Source organism: Bos taurus, chromosome X (genome assembly GCF_002263795.3).
Source record: "Bos taurus isolate L1 Dominette 01449 registration number 42190680 breed Hereford chromosome X, ARS-UCD2.0, whole genome shotgun sequence".
Classification (NCBI taxonomy): domain Eukaryota; kingdom Metazoa; phylum Chordata; class Mammalia; order Artiodactyla; family Bovidae; genus Bos; species Bos taurus.
In genome coordinates, this window is record NC_037357.1 from 52,594,207 (window position 1) to 52,614,294 (window position 20,088).

General features: G+C 41.2%; 1 protein-coding gene across 3 annotated transcripts; it reads right to left on the minus strand.

The window, feature by feature from the left end:
• Nucleotides 1-1,585: 1,585 nt before the first annotated feature.
• RAB9B (RAB9B, member RAS oncogene family) lies at nt 1,586-11,598 on the minus strand. Of its 3 annotated transcripts, NM_001075541.2 has the most exons (4): nt 11,399-11,598; nt 9,363-9,401; nt 6,672-6,738; nt 4,263-5,083 (listed from the first exon to the last, which is right to left on the minus strand). In NM_001075541.2, exon 4 carries the CDS (start codon nt 5,039-5,041, stop codon nt 4,436-4,438), a length of 606 nt encoding a protein of 201 aa, NP_001069009.1. In that variant the 5' UTR covers nt 5,042-5,083; nt 6,672-6,738; nt 9,363-9,401; nt 11,399-11,598; the 3' UTR covers nt 4,263-4,435. The 3 variants fall into 3 exon arrangements, with proteins under 3 accessions (XP_005227901.1, XP_005227902.1, NP_001069009.1); XM_005227844.3 differs by lacking the exon at nt 9,363-9,401 and having other exon boundaries at nt 1,586-5,083; nt 11,399-11,486; XM_005227845.3 differs by lacking the exon at nt 9,363-9,401 and having other exon boundaries at nt 1,586-5,083; nt 6,645-6,738; nt 11,399-11,486.
• Nucleotides 11,599-20,088: the final 8,490 nt, after the last annotated feature.

Sequence of the window (20,088 nt, forward strand, 5' to 3'; positions counted from 1 at the left end):
GAATCTGCCTGCCAATGCAGGGGACATGGGTTCTATCCCTGGTCAGAGAAGATTCCACATGCTGCAGAGCAACTAAGCCCATGTGCTGCAACTTCTGAGCCCATCCTCTAGGGCCCATGAACTGCAACTACTGAGTCTGTGTGTCATAACTATGAAGCTCATGGGCCTAGAGTCTGTGCTCCACAACAAGAGAAGTCACTGTAGTGAGAAACTCACACATCATAAGGAAGAGTAGCCCCCACTTGCCACAGCTGGAGAAGGCTCACGTGCAGCAATGAAGAGCCAGTGTGACCAAAAATAAATAATTAAAAATTAAAACAAAAGAAAACCTGCACAGACAGAAAACTAGTTTTTAAAGTATCAGTTTTGGATGAGCAAATCCTTTATAAGAGCTTAGATATATGACAAGATTCAATGCTTTCTGAATGGTGGTATTGGAGAAGACTCTTGAGAGTCTCTTAGACTGCAAGAAGATCCAACCAGACAATCCTAAAGGAAATCAGTTGTCGATATTCATTGGAGGGATTGATGTTGAAGCTGAAACTCCAATACTTTGGCCACCTGATGCGAAGAACTGACTCATTGGAAAAGACTCTGATGCTGGGAAAGATTGAAGGTGGGAGGAGAAGGGGACGACAGAAGATAAGATGACGGGATGGCATCACTAATGTGATGGACATGAGTTTGAGTAGGCTCTGGGAGTTGGTGATGGACAGGGAAGCCTGGTGTGCTGCAGTCCATGGGGTTGCAAAGAGGTGGACACGACTCAGCAACTGAACTGAACTGAGATCTATGACCTTCTAGCTTAAAAGTGACATTATTCTAGCCCAATCAAAAGGATTTCAGATGCTTGTAGTTGAGCTTGGTCTGATAATTTATTATATAATTTTCCTTAGTGAGGGAAACAGTACATGTGGCAAAAAAAAATCAGTTTGTTTTTCCCTTTGTGATTTTGACTGCTGAGCGTTCCAATAGGCAAAATAGAGGGCGGGAGGGCAGAGGACTAAATCTGTGACAGATGGAATGATGTGGAAATGATGTGCCGTGGAGAGACTTGTGCTGATGTACTGGATATTCAAATCACTCAATCGATGCTAATCCAAGTCTCTTTAAAGTCCAATATGTGAGAGGCAATAGAATATTTAACAAAATTATCCTTTGCTTTCAGATTTGTTTTGTCTATATTTTCATATTTTCCTAAGATCTGGACAGTAGGCCAGTCAAGAAAATAAAGGGAACATGTAAGCTCTGTTTCTATTTTGTGATGGCTTACTTTTGTTCTAAATGATGAATAAATAAAGTGGAGAGTCAAGATCCAATTTCTAGTCTCAATACTCTTTATGTATTAAAAACTGGCATAAAATAAAAGGAAATTTCCCATCTTAATCTTTCGAGTTTGCTTCCCAATCAGTAGAACAGTGTCTGTCTGATCAATAGGTAGTGGCTGCTTGAAGTACCACGTGAAAAAATGATCCAGGGCCACATGTAGGACAGTCTGAAAGAGTGACTTGATAGATGAATATGTGCTGTCACACTCACCAGTTGCTTGAAAAGGGAAAGGGAAAAAAGAAGCACACACATTGTATACTGGTTATTCAAAATGCACTTTTTATTCACTTTAACACAGACGATTTTTTTTGTACAGTTGAAACAAAATATCTGATACACAATTTTGAGTTTTTAGCAGCACCTGCAACAAGAGGATTGTGGAATACCTCAGGGTACAATAGAGATGGCTGAGGCAGGCACAAATTAACCTGAAATTCATCAGTTCACTGAAGATATATGAAAACTGAGGCCCCCTGAATGTTAGCCCAATACATGAAAATAAATTAAGAGATATTCTGTATGATGTTTTAACGGACCGTTGAAAACAGTATAGTTTCAATTAGAAACATCTTGTTCCAAAAAATCCAGTGTTCATGAAAAAAACACCTACTGAAAATATTGCACTGCACATTCTAGAGTACACAATTTTCTATATGCACAGTTCCTGGTACTCACAGATTTCAGCCTTTGGTGTTTTTTGTTTTTTTTTTAATCTTAACCAAACGCTATGTCAGCACCCCACTAAGTATTACTCACCAAAATGCCACCACTTTTTGTCACTTAATATTAAGTGTTTTTGTTAATATATTATGTAGTGATTTGGTAGGAAAAAACTGGTATGGCTAAGAGAAAAGGGGCTTCAACTGACCTGCCAATAAAATTAACACTTGTCTTGGATGGACAGGAGGCCTATGAATGGGATACCCAAGTAGTTTTTATTTTTTTGCTTAGATGATCACGTGCCATTCTCATAGTGACAAGTACTTTTGTGAGTGGATGGAGGTCTTTATGAAGGCCTGAGATCTACAAATAGAAACTATTATAAGCTGAGTGCAAGTAGAAAGAGAAGGCCTCAGGTCTCATGCACTTAAAAACAATTAGCAATTAACAGTTCTGATGTACAGATTTTCACTCTAACATGATTGTAGCAAAATGATCATAGTACTTGGAAACCAGTGTGGCTGGCTATAGGCATAGGCAGGATAGGGACCAATACTTAAGAGCTGTGGGGTCCCAGTTCTGGCTTCGACTTCTGGCATCAAAGTTAGTTAGACAATGGGGTCAGGACCATATTTATATTGGAAATACTGAGTATGACTGGATTAAAATATCATCTTCCACTTATCAATGTTGCCAAAAAGTCCCAGAGCTCTTAAAGCACATAAGGTCCCACTTGTAAGGCTGATTCCATATGTGGCTACATTGGAGAGTTCTAGGCTATATTCCTGTGAAAGCTCCGGCCCCCTTCCCGACCTAGGTCTTTTTTGCGGTCATTTTTAACTGTCCCTCACTACCTTGGGTCACTATTTTATCATTGATGTTGTAAAAGTACAGATTAAAAGCTATGCAGGACAAATAAATCAACTGACAAGAACTAGACTGCATATTTATAATAAAGTATATAGCTGGCAGTCATGGTAATCAAACTCTGACAAACCGTTTTTGTATTTTAATATGGTATCCTCAGGATGTTTATATTGGGCATGTAATGATTACTTGGAGTTCAAGAATTTTTCCTGACATAGTGCAAAAGCAAAAGAAAGAGCTATGCAGTTGCTGTTAAAGGCTGATCCCAGAATAGTCCGAGAAATTTTAAAGTCCCTTTCCATAGTCGTAGCTGTTGTCTTAAGATATATCTAACTATAACATGGCACTTAAATGTAGTTTGTAGCTCATAGATTCCTAGAACTTAGAGCTGAAAGAGACCTTAAACCAAACATCTAGCCAGTAAAGAAATTCTTTTTATGGTATTTTAACAGATGGTCATCTAGCATCTTGAATATTTTCACTGGAAGAGGGTTCACTATTAAGGCAGACCATTCCACTACTGGACAACTCTAATTATGAGTTCATTCTAATGCTGGGTTAAAGCATGTTCTCTTGTTACTTTCAACATCCTAGTTTGGCCAGCTGAACATGCAGTGCAACATACAATAAATCAGTTCCTTCTTCTACAATAAATATTCGAGTTAAGGTACCTTATGAGAAAAGCCCAGTATCCTCGAATCTGTTCTGAAGGCATCTCTGAGAGCACAGTATGGTAGACCAAAGGACCATCACAATTATGAGCAGAGTGCACTGGATTCAAAGCCGTATACTAAGCAGCATTGCTAGATAAGAGGTTGTCAGAGAAGCAACACCCCTGTGCAGCGGAAATAAAATCAGACCAGCCATCTATTTGCAAGGGTGGTTGGCATAATGAAGCATAATCCATTCACAAGGACCCTGTTACTTCAAATACAATGAGTGTAATAAATTTCCAGAGTCATTAGTGTATCTCTTATCGAGATGGCATTTTTTTAAAGCTCAGATGGGAGCAAACCATACACAAGTGTTTAAATGAGGCAGTGTACATCATTATATTTTGCACTCTTAATCTTTACCACCTCTTTATAATTCATTCAAGCTTAGGACATCCTAGCTTGCATTATTGTGTTTATTGTAGTACATCTCAGAGTCTTATTTTTTTTCCCCTTTGGCAGACATGTCAGAAACTGCTTGGCAAGTGTCAATGGTGACATTTGTTAGTTGATTAATGGAACGCTTTAAGGGATAGCTGTAGCTCTTTAACTCCTTCATGCGGCTGGTTCTAAGATTAAACTGTGATTTGAAAAATATTTAAATCTGTCAGGACTAAAGTTTTCTGAAATGTCCTGATACACACAAGAAGGAAATAGCAGAAATTACACAAAATACAGTTGGCTTGATAAAGCTTTTTTTTTTTTTTTCTTTAAATCACTCTACAACTTCAACTTGAAAGGCTCTGGTTCACATCAGAAACTTATCTCTTATCCTTTTGTATGTGTGTGCACTAATAGAGGGGCACAGTGAATCTCACACTACTGACTGATCAATTTGGGGCACATTTTAAAACAGCTTCCTACTTTTAACAGCATGAAGATCCTGCTTTGGAACCACTGTTCAAGTCAATAGTGTGACCTAACATGCAATGCTCCAGTTGTTCCTCTACAGCCAACACCTGTCTGACAGCTTCTTCAAAGGCCACTGTCACATTAGTATCATCTTTGGCACTTGTTTCTAGATAAGGGTAATCTCCATTCTCCATGCACCAGGACTGCGCCTCCTCAGTAGTCACTTGCCTATCCTCTTTGTCTACTTTGTTCCCCAGAACTACAAAGGGGAAGTGCTCAGGGTCTTTCACATCTGCGTAGTAGATGAATTCTTTCTGCCAATTACCCAGGTTCTCAAAGCTCTGCCGGTCATCCACGCTGAAGGTCAAGAGGCAGCAGTCTGCTCCCCTGTAGAAGGGTGTCCTAAGGCTCTTGAAACGTTCCTGCCCTGCAGTGTCCCAGATCTGGAGAGTTACAAAACGTCCATCTACCTCCAAATCTCGATTTAAGAACTCTACCCCTATGGTGTGAAAAGCCTGGGAGTCAAATTTATTGGTTACATAACGGTTCATGAGTGAGCTTTTCCCAACTCCACCGTCACCCAAGAGAATGACCTTTAAGAGCAGGGATTTCCCACTCATTGTTGCAGCACCAGATGGAGAAGAGTTTATAACCAAGAGATCCTGAAAATAAAAGAAAAAGTAGGAGGGAAAACAGTTAAACCTGAAACTGAAATCAACTTCATAGTAAATCAATTTCTTCTGAATTATGAGGCCTTCTTATTTACCTTTTCTCTTATTTCATGTTCATTAAATGATATAGTATAGCAGAAGGAATAAAATTCTTTTTTTGTATAAGGGAGAAAATAGGTCTTGTTTTTCTGAAGTCTCTTGCCTGTGTCAGGAAAAATGGCTGAATGCCATGGATAAATGGACTAGCAGATGGTGCTATAATCTGGTTCAGTTCTGACCCTATTCTAGGGAGAAACCCTAAAACAGGAATGCTACTCAAATGTGTAACATCTTAGCTTCTGGTTTGGACAATTCCAAACAAGAGGCAAAGAGTATGAAATTGATTAGAGGGGTCTGAAGTCTGTTTCTGACGGACCCAAGAACAACTGAGGAGAGAAAGCTGTGTAGGCTGGAATCTTGATTTTGTTAGTAGAGGTTTTGGTTAGGATTACATTGGACCCCAGAACTTGGGAAAGAGAAAAAGACTAGCTTTCTTCAGGAATTTGCCCCATTATATTAATACTTGCATTGTTATGGATACCCTCACAAGTAAAGGATCTTCCATAATCTTTTCTTCATGGAACAATGGTACTCAAGTTGATGATTGTAGACTGATATTATTATAAACAGCTATCATTAAGGAAGAGAATCTTGGATAGCTTATTAAATTCTGGATTTAGGTTCTAATTCCATAATGACACCAATGAAAACATACTGTAAACTCTAAACAGCTAATGATTATACAGTATCTTTATTGTTACCTCCACATGTCTATACATGGACTATCTAGAACACATCTTAAAAAGATCAAATGTTTACTGAACATTTGTACTAGAGTCTGTCAGGTTCTTTCAAATTAGGTCCATTGTGGAAACTCAACAATGATGATGTTTGCTGCTGCTGCTGCTGCTAAGTCGCTTCAGTCGTGTCCGACTCTGTGCGACCCCATAGACGGCAGCCCACCCACCAGGCTCCCCCGTCCCTGGGATTCTCCAGGAAGAACACTGGAGTGGGTTGCCATTTCCTTCTCCAGTGCATGAAAGTGAAAAGTGAAGTCGCTCAGTCGTGTCCGACTCTTAGCGACCCCATGGACTGCAGCCTACCAGGCTCCTCCGTCCATGGGATTTTCCAGGCAAGAGTACTGGAGTGGGGTGCCATCACCTTCTCCGTGACGATGTTTATTGGGTGTTATTTATAAAGGTGACCCAAATAGATGAAAACTAATCACTCCTCAAAAGAGCACTTGTTATATCTCATATTTACACTTAGGTGATGATAATATTGCATATATATACTGCATACAGAATTTGTAGTGACAAATAAAATAATTAGCGTACAAAAAATTTTGAAATAACACTAAGAAATGAACACATGCAAAGGAGCACACACATTTGAAATGTAACTTGAAAACCTCAGTAGTCCTTAGAGTTATGTTGTTTTGTAGGTGTACTATGTATTTTTCTAAATATTCATTTTAAGAGATCCAATAAAAACATATAAAACAGATACCTACCCAATTGAGAATAAAATGTAAACCTACCCAGTTGGGTCTTTGTCACAATTTTAGTCTTTTTCTTGTTGTTGTTATATTCTCTCTTTTTATGATTCTAAAAAACAGATTGGGAAACATTATTTTTAAAAATTTATTTAAAAATAAGTTACGGCTATCTATATAGAAATACACTCAAGTCAGGAAAAAGATCAATCTCAATTTACCTACAGAGGATGTTTTTCACAAATATATTTAAGAGTTCAAATGGCTAAAAATGTCTATCATGGACAAAATAATTTTATTGGATGAACATTAACTCTGTCCTAACTTGAATGTACTTTATATGGACTGCAAGGAGATCAAACCATTCAATCCTAAAGGATATCAATCCTAAACATTCATTGGAAGGACTGATGCTGAAGCTCCAATGCTTTGGCTACCTGAATCGAAGAGCCGACTCATTAGGAAAGACCCTGATGCTGGGAAAAATTGAGGGCAGGAGGAGAAGGGGACAACAGAAGACAAAACAATTGGATGGCATCACTGGTTCAGTGGACATGAGTTTGAGCAAGCCCTGGGAGATGGTGAGGGACAGAGAAGCCAGGTGTGCTGCAGTCCATGGGGTCGCAAGGAGTTGGACATGGCTGAACGACTGAACAACAACCAAAACTGTTTTACATTGTCTCTCTATTGAACTCTCCACTCAAAGTAAAAGTAAATCAAAGAAAGTAGATGATATTAAGGAAAGGGAAAGTACAGAGGAGTTTAAGATATGTTGAAATTCTAAGTCAGACATGAAACTCCTTCCCTTTGTACCTACCAATGTGCCGATCTCCAAGAAAGTGATTAATGTACTCATCAATCTGCCTGGAGGGTATCTCTGCAATTGATTCCAGAAGATGAGAGAGGAAAAAAATATGTTTGGGGACTCCTTGTTTACCATATGTAGTCTTGGCTAATTTACTAAATTTTGGTTGTCTTAAACACAGGTTTTAGCATTTAACTGGCTTTATTAAATTCAAATACAACTTCATTTAAAATTATAATTAATTAGGGCAAACATCTTATTTCAGCAACATCAAGAGTACTGATCTAAAAAGAAAAAAACAGTTCCTAGTTTGTTGAGTGTTCTAACTGAGGAATTAAGAAGCTTTTAAGAGATCTCCATTGCTTAGCAACCTCATGCTAATTTTTATATTGGTCTGTAGGATAACTTTACAGAGCAGAACTCTGGAACTCTCACTTGAAGGAAGTACTTAGGCACAATACTGACAGTATTAAGGGCCCATGCCAAGTGAGCATCCTTAAGTTCCTAGCAAACAGGTGTTCACATCATTAAACAACTCACTAACTCTACATTTCCGGCTGCTGCAGATAAACTCAAATGACGGGTCAAGGACTGAGTGAATATGGAAACCGAACACTCAGCTCCAGGAATAATGATGAAGTATTAATAACTATCTGAGATAGTGCTGCAATTGCTTGTGCATCCCCTATTTGGTTGTTTGCACACATAACTTCTGGGTGCATAGGCTCTACAGCAGGGAAGAGCAACGTGGTTCAGTGTCAAGTGCACCAGGCTGGTAGCAATCAGGACACAAGAGTCTTCATCACTACTTTCCTACTCATTTCTTTTATGAACTTGGGCAGGTCACTTAATCTTGCTGTGTTCCTTCCTATATAAAAAGAGAACTGATAATACCTATCCTACTTAACTCACAGGATTTGGGAGGAAATGAATAGCTTAAGAAATTTGCAAAGATTTGTAAGCATTTATTGAAATTTTTGGCTTGAGGTTTTCATTCCTCTTGCTCTTCACCTCCTTTCATTCATTGGTGGGGGCCTTGTGACTCCATATTATCTCTTCTCAGAAAGGGCCTGCCAGTGGGAGGATAACACTCCTTCCTTTTCTCTTTCTTCCATATCTGAGAATGTCCTGTTCCCCAAAAGTTTTGATTATCTGCATATACCACAGAATCTTAGCACTGGAGGGACCTTACGGGTCTTCTGGCCCAATACTGCAACTGATGCTTGAGAAAACATTTGAGTGCCTGTTGTGTGCTCTGTTCTTACTAAGGTGATCCTCCACTTTCCTCTGTTGTCTCCAACTCCCCTTTATTTGCTGGAGGTAAAAATGAATACAGTTTAGGCTTATCTCCTTGCCTTCAGTCACTAAGTCCTGCTCATTTTTCCTTGTGATATCCTTTTTCAGTCTTTTACTACTATCTTCATTTTGGTCCACATCTCTTTGTATCTAATCTATTGTGAAAGCTTCTTAGCTCTTGTCTCCCTGCCTCTAGATTCTCCTTACCTAATCCATATACTTTGCAAAGCTTCCATCACTTGAGCACCAACTGGGTGTAGACCCTGTTGGAAATCAAACATGTTTGAGGCAAGGTCTTAACCTCAAGGAGTTTATAATTTGACATATAAGCTTCAGACCTCCTAGTTGACAGTTGAAATAATATTATACTGCCTTATATTGTTAAAAAATCTTTTTTTCCTGCACAACCAAATTCTAAATTTCTGGATCCTAGGGCCCTTGTTTGTATATGTCTTTGAAGTCCCTTTATGTGGCAGCAGAGGGATAATGGATAAGTATGTGTTTATTATTTAGGTAAATACCCCCAGAACTAATGCCTCTGAATTGATGCAAAGATACAATAGATTCACAGTTCTGTAAGACATCCAAATATTATTAGTTATAAGGTGACTAAAGAGCAGAAGTCATGGACTTACCTGGATCACTTTCTAGATGAGACTTAACAGGAATTCCACCTGTTGAAAGTCAGTGGAAATGCTCCAGTTTTCCTCCCTCTCCCCTCACATTTCAAATATATAAATTTCTCAATTTTCAACAAAAACAAGAGCAGAATAATTATCCCCACTTTATGTTTTCAGAGGGTGCTGGCATCATCATCATCATTTGAGTGTGATACCCTTTAGTACATACTTTAAAAGACCTAGCACAGCGTAAAAGTAAATCAAATGATTTTTTTCTTCAGGATATGCCACATATCCTTCAAAGGAGGTAGCATTAAGTAGGCAAGGAAATTCTTGGATAACCCTGAGTGCATTTAGTAGGAAAGTCAAATCCCTTATACATCCCTTAAGGGTCCCTTATTAGTTTAGGATTTGGACTAAAATGTTTATTCTAATTTTGGCCCTATTCAGAGAAAGATCTGCCTTTAAATGACCCAGACATCCCAGAGATACCATTCCCTACTTCACCTACTTCACTCCCCAAAACAGATTAACAAATATTCTCTAAGGATAGTTTATTCACTTTTTTTCCTCCAAATAGGGTCTCAGTCTTGGACAGTAAGGTGAATTAGGAATTGACATGTGATACTCCCTAGCTTTCTTTGTTCTCCCCCTCTTTTGTTACCTTCTGAACCTGTTGTACCTGCACCCACACAGGCTTATTACAATTATTGTATTTAGTTGAGGATGCTTGTGGGTGGGGATGGAGGTGTGTGAGGAGGCAGGACAATGGTAAGAAAGAGGTGAACCTTTGAAAACAGTACATTTCAGTGTGATGATGGAGAGAAAAATAGAAAAGTAAATTGGAAACATCAGTTTGGCTGCCATGAGTAGGATGATGCTCATATCCATAATGCAGATTGTTTGGGAGCAAGTTTTGAGAGAGATGTGTACCACAGGGCTGAAGGTAGGAGGAAGAGAAGCTGAGGAGGGCTAGGCAGTGGGTGAGAGTGGCTGTGGTAGCAATCTGCACGAGGGGGAGGAGCCATAGTTAGAGCTGTGGGGAATGCCCACCTCATGGTGACACATCGGTTGAGACTATTCAACTCACTGTGGATTCCTGGCACAATATTTGGAAATACTACACTGGCGAATTGAGTGGGGCTTTCCTTAATCTACATAAAAATCAATGCAAATAGGAAATGACTGGATCTTTGAGACCCTCTTCTTGAAATGGTATAGATTGTTTCCAATACAACCTGATGCTTGGGGTTGGGAATGGGGGATGGTTCCGCAGCAGGGAAACCCTCTGACGCACTGGATTCATTTGGCAGAGCTAACCAAGTTATCAGCTACATCCATACTCTGAGTCCAAATGCCACAGCTGTCATTGCCACTGAAAAGCTATTTTTACATTTATGCCCATATGTATATCTTACATGCAACTAGAAGGGTCCAAGGTGGAATTTCACCTCTAACCTCTCCTCACAACGACGGCTCTGGGGGCTATGAGCCCGAAGGCAAACTAGAAAGCAATTTGGCACTGTCCCCAGGCCACTTCTTCCTGAGTAGACAGCCTGGAGAAGAATAGGTAAGGTCTGGGTGACATTAAGTAAGCAAGGTACAGGGAAAAGAAGCTTCCTTAGGAGGCTGGGAATGCTGGCATCTCCGTGACAGGGGTCCTGTTAGCATCGAAGACCCAGAAAGTGAAGATGTCACCCATAGGTCCAACTACCTCGGACCCAGATCGTCTCACTTCATCCCCAGCTCTGAGAAGCCTCAGCTGTGGCGCATGCGCACTGAGCCACACCCGCTCCCCACGGAGCCCTGCGCCTCTGCCCGGCTTTGGCAGCTGCTCTGGATTACTCAGCAACGCCCCCCTCCACCATCACCTACCCCCGCCCCTGCAACTCCGACGCCGGCGGCGCCCAGGCCCCTTTCACAAGGTGCAAGTGCCCCCGGGGATCATCCAGACCTCCCTTTCTCCCTCTGCCCCCAGGGGCCCCATCTCCCCGCCTCCCGGGTCCTCGAGCCGCTCAGCCACTCTCGCTGCACCCTCACCGGCATCTTACCCAACACAATGGGAGCGAGGCGGGAGAGGGCCGCGGGGGCCAGGCCGGTGAGCCCTCCGTGCCGGCAATCCGGTTTCGCGGCGACACCGTCACCGCTCCTGCCGCCTCCTCGTCCTCAACGGGGCGGCAAGTGCAGCTTGGACCTCGGTGGCCTGACAGCTGCCGCTCGCGCCCGCCGCTGCCGCCGCGCAGCGTCTCGCGCCCGCGCCCGCCAGAGGAGGGGGCGGGGCCCGCGCCGCCTCCTATCGCCCCTTTCCCGGCGTGGAGGACCCGGGGTAGCCGCCTCCCGCCGTCGCGGGTAGGGAGCACTCTCTGGCTCGCTCACACTTCTTTCAGGCTCAGTGGCCAACCCTGGTTTCCCTTTGTCCTCCTTCCCTCCCATCGCGGATCAGTAGGCACAGCGACAATGGACCCACAAACATTGCTCTGCCACTTAGCTCATCCATAGCCACAGCCCCATTTCTGGCAATTACCTTCGACCTCCTGCACAACTTGGCGACTAAACCATCACCTACCTCATTTACCCTACCTTCAAACCCACTGCTTTTCTCAAGAGGATAGCACATAAACTTAATTATTCTTGTTTAAAATAATTCAGGGAAATACATAATCACGACACATTACTAGGCCCTGTAGCTGGCTACTGCTCATGAAATTCTCATGGCAATCCAAAAGGAAAGGTTCTCATCTGTAGCTCAGGCATAGAAAGCACACTGCCCTTTACCCTTACAGGTTACCATTCTGGAGGGCCACCCTGAGAGTTCCACCTGAGGTTCCTGAGAGTTCCACCTGAGGTTCCCAGAAACGTTACTGGGGTAGAATGCAGTGTTCCAATTGGGCCTATCCACCTACCCAATCACTTCTTTTTGTCTCCTGTGCCCCTCTGGTGTTGTGCTGTACTGTGCTTAGTCGCTCAGTTGTGTCTGACTCCTTGCGACTCCATGGACTGTAACCTGCCAGGCTCTTCTGTCTATGAGGATTCTTCAGGCAAGTTTACTGGAGTGAGTTGCCATGCCCTCCTCCAGGGGATCTTCCTGACTCAGGGATCCAACCCAGGTCTCCCGCATTGCAGGCGGATTCTTTATTGACTGAGCCACCAGGGATGCCCGTTCCCCTCTGGTACCTCCAACTAATTTGTGGTTTTTTTTTTTCACCTGAAATCAAAGGAGTATGGAGCTTCTGGGGTCATTTAGCCTGCATTCCATCTTTGTCAAGCAGATTCATCTCTGAAGCTTCCCCGTTGCCTGATAATCTGTCCCTAATGTGGCACTACACCTCATTCTCCATGTGCTCCCTCAGAGCCTTCAGGCACCCTCCCTCTAGGAAGGCCACACTCTCTCTACCTCTTCCCAAGTTAATCACTCAGTTGAGCCCATAGACCCCAGCTTAAATATCCCTTCCTCAGGGTAACATTTCTCAACCCCAGAATAGAAAAAGTACTCCAATTTATTCTCTTGTAGTCTCCAGTATAGCCTGCTGTACTTTTCTTTGTAATACTTTGCAGTTTATGATGAGTTTTTTTTAACTTTAAAATTTTAATTGGCATATAGTTTATATACAATATTGTATAAGTTACAGGTGTACAACATAGTGATTCACAATTTTATACTCCATTTAGAGTTATTATAAAATACTGGTTAAATTCCCCATATTGTACAATATATTCTTGTAGCTTATTTTATACATAATAGTTGCATCTCTTAGTCCCTTACCCCTATCTTGGCGCTTCCCCCTTCCCTCTCCCCACTGGTAACCAATACTATGTTCTCTTTATCTGTGTGTCTGTTTCTTTCATTATATTCACTGGTTTGTTTTATTTTTTATATTCCACATATAAGTGATGTCATACGGTGTTTGTCTGTCTCTGTCTGACATTTCACTTAGCATAATACCCTCCAAGTCCATCCATGTGTGGGTGCTCAGTTGCTTCAGTCGTGTCCAACTCTTTGCAAACCTACGGACTGTAGCCCACCAGGTTCCTTGGTCCATGGGATTTTCCAGGCAAGAATACTAGACTTGGTTGTCATGCCCTTCTCCAAGGGTGCATGCATCTTTTCAAATTAGTATTTTCATTTTTTTCGGATATATGCCCAGGAGTGGAATTGCTAGGTCATATGATAGTTATATTTTTAGTTTTTTGAGAAACCTCCGTACTGTTTTCCACAGTGGCTGCACCAATTTACATTCCCACCAACAATGGATGAGGGTTCCCTTTTCTCCACATCTTTGCCAATATTTGTCATTTGTATTCTTTTTGATGATAGCCATTCTGTCAGGTATGACCCATATCAAATCCCTTATGATTATACAGTGGAAGTGAGAAATAGATTTAAGGGTCTAGATCTGATAGACAGAGTGCCTGATGAACTATGGATGGAGGTTCATGACATTGTACAGGAGACAGGGATCAAGAGCATCCCCATGGAAAAGAAATGCAAAAAAGCAAAATGGGTGTCTGGGGAGGCCTTACAAATAGCTGTGAAAAGAAGAGAAGCAAAAAGCAAAGGAGAAAAGGAAAGATATAAGCATCTGAATGCAGAGTTCCGAAGAATAGCAAGGAGATATAAGAAAGCCTTCCTCAGCGATCAATGCAAAGAAATAGAAGAAAACAACAGAATGGGAAAGACCAGAGATCTCTTCAAGAAAATTAGAGATACCAAGGGAACATTTCATGCAAAGATGGGCTCAATAAAAGACATAAATGGTATGGACCTAACAGAAGCAGAAGATATTAAGAAGAGGTGGCAAGAATACACAGCAGAACTGTACAAAAAAGATCTTCATAACCCAGATAATCACAATGGTATGATCACTCACCTAGAGCCAGACATCCTGGAATGTGAAGTCAAGTTGGCCTTAGAAAGCATCACTACGAACAAAGCTAGTGGAGGTGATGGAATTCCAGTTGAGCTATTTCAAATCCTGAAAGACAATGCTGTGAAAGTGCTGCACTCAATATGCCAGCTAATTTGGAAAACTCAGCAGTGGCCACAGGACTGGAAAAGGTCAGTTTTCATTCCAATCCCAAAGAAAGGCAATGCCAAAGAATGCTCAAACTACCGCACCATTGCACTCATCTCACATGCTAGGAAAGTAATGCTCAAAATTCTCCAAGCCAGGCTTCAGGAATACATGAACCGTGAAGTTACAGATGTTCAAGCTGGTTTTAGAAAAGGCAGAGGAACCAGAGATCAAATTGCCAACATCCGCTGGATCATGGAAAAGGCAAGAGAGTTCCAGAAAAACATCTATTTCTGCTTTATTGACTATGCCAAAGCCTTTGACTGTGTGGATCACAATAAACTGTGGAAAATTCTGAAAGAGATGGGAATACCAGACCACCTGACCTGCCTCTTATGAAACCTGTATTCAGGTCAGGAAGCAACAGCTAGACCTGGACATGGAACAACAGACTGGTTCCAAATAGGAAAAGGAGTACGTCAAGGCTGTATATTGTCACCCTGGTTATTTAACTTATATGCAGAGTACATCATGAGAAATGCTGCGCTGGAAGAAGCACAAGCTGGAATCAAGGTTGCCAGGAGAAATCTCAATAACCTCAGATATGCAGATACCACCACCCTGTGGCAGAAAGTGAAGAGGAACTAAAGAGACTCTTGATGAAAGTGAAAGAGGAGAGTGAAAAAGTTGGCTTAAAGCTCAACATTCAGAAAACTAAGATCATGGCATCTGGTCCCATCACTTCATGGCAAATAGATGGGGAAACAGTGGAAACAGTGACTGACTTTATTTTTCTGGGCTCCAAAATCACTGCAGATGATGATTGCAGCCATGAAACTAAAAGACACTTACTCCTTGGAAGGAAAGTTATGACCAACCTAGATAGCATATTGAAAAGCAGAGACATTAGTTTGTCAACAAAGGTCTGTTTAGTCAAGGCTATGGTTTTTCCTGTGGTCATGTATGGATGTGAGAGTTGGACTGTGAAGAAGGCTGAGCGCCAAAAAATTGATGCTTTTGAACTGTGGTGTTGGAGAAGACTCTTGAGAGTCCCTTGGACTGCAAGGAGATCCAACCAGTCCATTCTAAAGGAGATCCATCCTGGGTGTTCTTTGGAAGGAATGACACTAAAGCTGAAACTCCAGTACTTTGGCCACCTCATGGGAAGAGTTGACTCATTGGAAAAGCCTCTGATGCTGGGAGGGATAGGGGGAAGGAGGAGAAGAGGATGACAGAGGATGAGATGGCTGGATGGCATCACCAACTCGATGGACGTGAGTTTGAGTGAACTCCAGGAGTTGGTGATGGACAGGGAGGCCTGGTGTGCTGCAGTTCATGGGGTCACAAAGAGTTGGACACAACTGAGTGACTGAACTGAACTGATTCTGATAGGTGTGACATGATATCTCATTGTGGTTCTAATTTGTATTTCTTTGACAATTAATGATATTGAGCATCTTTTCATGTGCTTGTTGGTCACCTAAATGTCCTCTTTGTAAAAATGTTTATTCAGGACTTCTGGCCATTTTTGGATTGGGTTACTTGATTTTTTTCTGTTGAGTTGTATGAGCTGTTTATATATTTTGGATATTAACCCCTTATCAGTCATATCATTTGCAAATGTTGTCTCTCATTCAGTAGGTTGTCTTTATGAGGAGATATTTAAGTGTATAATTATTTATTTGATACCTGCCTTCCTCCACTGGGCTTCCCTTGTAGCTCAGTCAGTAAATCTGCCTGCAGTACAGGAGACCCGGATTCGATCCCTGGGTTGGGAAGATCCCCTGGAGAAGGAAATGGCAGCCCACTCCAGTCTCCTTGCCTGGAAAATATCATGGACAGAGGAGCCTGGTGGGCTGCAGTCCATGGGGTCGCAAAGAGTCGGGCACGACTGAGCGACTAACACTTCCTCCACTAAACTATATTGCACTATAAAGTCAAGAACTGTGACTATGTAGATTCACCATCATATCTGCAGAGCCTAGGGCAATGCTTGTTATATAGGACATGCTCAGAAAATATTTGTTGAATATGAATGTTGTTTCATCAATAGTTATTGTTAAAAAGAAAATGAATGTACTAACTGAATTCCTTGTGCTCCTACTTAAATCAGTCCTGCTCCCTATACAAGCACACTGAAACACTCTTCTGTTGAAGAAGTGCTCACAGTCCTTTAAAGCAATTGCTTTATTCACACATTCTTATCTGTAATATTAATGAAAGAGAACTTTTCAGCATAGGCCCCAATGTATGTATATGTATTTATAGATTTTATACATGTACTACTGTTCATATCTACTTTATATATTCATTATAATACATATACAGTGAAAATATTCCAACACAGAAAATTGAAAAGAATAACAAAAAAATTGTTGGTGTCCCAATGCTTTCTTTCTGCACTGTATTGAACTGTTCGGTGAACTGCTCAAAATAACAGTCCTTCATATTTGAGCAGAGAAGGCAATGGCACCCCACTCCAGTACTCTTGCCTGGAAAATCCCATGGATGGAGGAGCCTGGTAGGCTGCAGTCCATGGGGTCGCTTAGAGTCGGATACGACTGAGTGACTTCACTTTCACTTTTCACTTTGATGCATTGGAGAAGGCGATGGCACCCCACTCCAGTACTCTTGCCTGGAAAATCCCAGAGACGGGGGAGCCTGGTGGGCTGCCATCTGTGGGGTTGCACAGAGTCAGACACGACTGAAGCGACTTAGCAGCAGCAGCAGCAGCAGCATATTTGAGTCTCTCATCTTTATGGGAATCTAGTTTATCTTTGTTCTTTTCTCACAGATGCTATTTTCCAACAGTTTAATTATATCTGAAAATCCCAACCCAACCTATTTTCAAATTTTACAGGCCTTTTAATTTCTACAATTGGACACCCAGTTCTGTAGTCAGAAGCTCATAACTGCTGAAGACATTACATATTTGCAGAATGTTGGAATCCTTAGAGGGTAATTAATTAATCCTTAGGCTTAAGCAAAATCCTATGTTAGCCTGAAGTCTCCTAAACAAATCCAATATTAAAAGAGTCTCTAGAGACTATTTGAAAAGCAACTACCATCCACATAGAATAGAAGAAACATGATTACCACTAATCATGAGGGAACAGCACAAAGCAGATAGCTCAAAGTTTCAAAGTTACAGCTGTGGGTTTTGGGACTCTCAGACTGGACTATTCCAAATGATCCATCATTGAGATCTGTCAAACTATGCCCTCCATCAGTGATGCTTCCATGCATAATGAAATAATATAATCCTATCTTTGTAGCATAGTTACACACACATACACACACACACATACACAACTTTTCTATCAAAACTACAATCATACTGTAGTTGGTAGATTGAAGACTAAAGCAAAATTGTCTCTAAATACTGAAGAAAAGGTTACCTTTGGAGAGTGACACACACATGCAAAAATCAGCATTCAGTGTATGAAATCTATTTCATCCAAAAGTGCCCAATCCTGATTCAGTTTTAAATACATTGATATGGGCTTAAAGAAGACATAATTTGAATGTGATTAGTGTAACAGAAAAGCCTGATGTTGTGTCCATAACGTGCTTATGAACAAAAGAGTTTCATGAAGGGGTCAAATCATACTATTTCTCTTCCTGGAGAGTCACAATGCATATTAGAACACTAAAGCGTGTTGAAATCTTGCAAAGAAGAAAGCATTTTTTGAAAACAAAACTTTTGAGACCACAAATCCATTTTGTTTATTGAACAACTGTTAACAGGACTAATATACTTCAAAATCCAAGTTGGCAACTACTGTATTAATTGTACAAAGTTGTAATGTGGTAACAAAACATTAGTAGTAATAGTAGTGTAGTCGTTGAGTTGTGTCTGACTCTTTGTGACCCCATGAACTGTAGCCTGCCAGGCTTCTCTGTCCTTGGGACTCTCCAGGCAAGAATACTAGGATGGGTTGCCATTCCCTTCTCCAGGGGATCTTACCGACCCAGGGATTGAACCCATGTCTCCTGCGTTGCAGCCAGATTCTTTACCATCTGAGCCACCAGGGTTGCCCTAACAGAACATTGGTTTGCCTTAAATATGGATGGTAGTATATATCATCTTGCTTGGCCACCTAGCTTGATTTATAGTGGCTTCCTGGATACTTGTGCTATGAAAGATTCTAAGGTGCATATAGCTCAGTATAAAAGAGTGATTAGTTAGTGGTGACTACCATAGATGAGGCAATGTGTTTGCCATCCTTGGCCTAGAGTATTTACATGGCAGCTATACATTCCAGATTTCCAGATACATCCAATTTTAAGCATTTTCTTCTGTTGTTCCCATATTTGCAATACTTATGGGACCATCTGATGTTTTATTCAGAAAATATAGTAACATAGATTGTAAAAGGAAACTGGGATATAAGAATTTGTCAATATTTACCTATCATTAGTCCAAAAGCAAGTCACTGGATCTGGTGACACAGTAAAATTTTTATCACTTGGCATGTGAATAATCTTGCAGAATTGGGATGTTTTGCCAGGTTTTCCATAGCCTGAAGGAAGGATCTGTGAAGATAATCCAATTATTGAAAACATTAGTATGAACTCAGTATTATTATTTTTAAACTGTATGTATTTTCAAGCTCTGCTCACTAAAAACATTTCAAAACAATGTAAATGCTAAAGAGCACCACTAGTGCCCAGATTGAGATTCTAAATTTCATTTACCAATGAAAGGAATCAGGGTTTCTTAGAGAAATGGCTGATTCTAGGTCTGCGGCAAGATATGTCCAATGAACTTGGAATATCTTGCCACACCAGATAGCAAAGAAGTTGTGGAGGCTGTGAGATACTAGAAAATATGTTTTGGCCTCTGTTCCTAATTCCTGGAACAGAACGCCTAAAGCCATTGTAAATTCTTGAGTGGTAAGAATGCTATCTTTCGTTCTAATATTTGGTCTTTGACCCTGGTTCCTGAATAGGCTCCTAAATCCCTTAGAATTTATTGAGTGATTGGAGTATCTTTTGTTCTAATGAGGCAACTCTGGGTGGGTTCTTGTATAGCTCCTGGATGGGGGCTGATCTCCAGAAAGACCAAGCTATAACTAGAAGCTTGGAGTATCAGCCCCATCCTCCACTTCTCTAGAGATGGGAGAGAGACTAGAAATGGAGTTAGTAACTGATCATGCTTATGTAAAGAAGCATCCATAAAAATACCCCAAATTACGGGGTTTGGTGGTCTTCCAGGTTGATGAACACATCCACATATGGGAGAGTAATGCACTCCAACTCCACAGGGACAGAGCTCCTCCGTTCAGGAGCCTCCCAGACCTTGCCTTATGTATCTCTTCTTCTGACTGTTCACTGTATCTTTTTTTTTTTTTTTTATCATATCCTCAAATTTAAACTGGTAAACTTAAGTGTTCCCCTGAGTTCTATGAGCTGCTCTAACAAATAATAAAATTCAATGAGGAGGAGGTCATGGGAACCTCTATTTTATAGCTGATTGGTCAGAAACAGACAACAGTCTGGACTTATGATTGGCTTTTTCCCTATACAGGTACACTACTAAGGTTGTGCCAAAAGGACTTAGGAGCCAAACCGAAGAGAGTCTCACTGGCCAACATGAAGCAATTTGAGCATCAGTAAACACAATAATTGGCTTCCGGGTGGTATAGTGGTAAATAATCCACCTGCCAATTCAGAAGATGCAAGAGATGCAGGTTTGATCCCTGGGTTGGGTAGATCCCCTGGAGTAG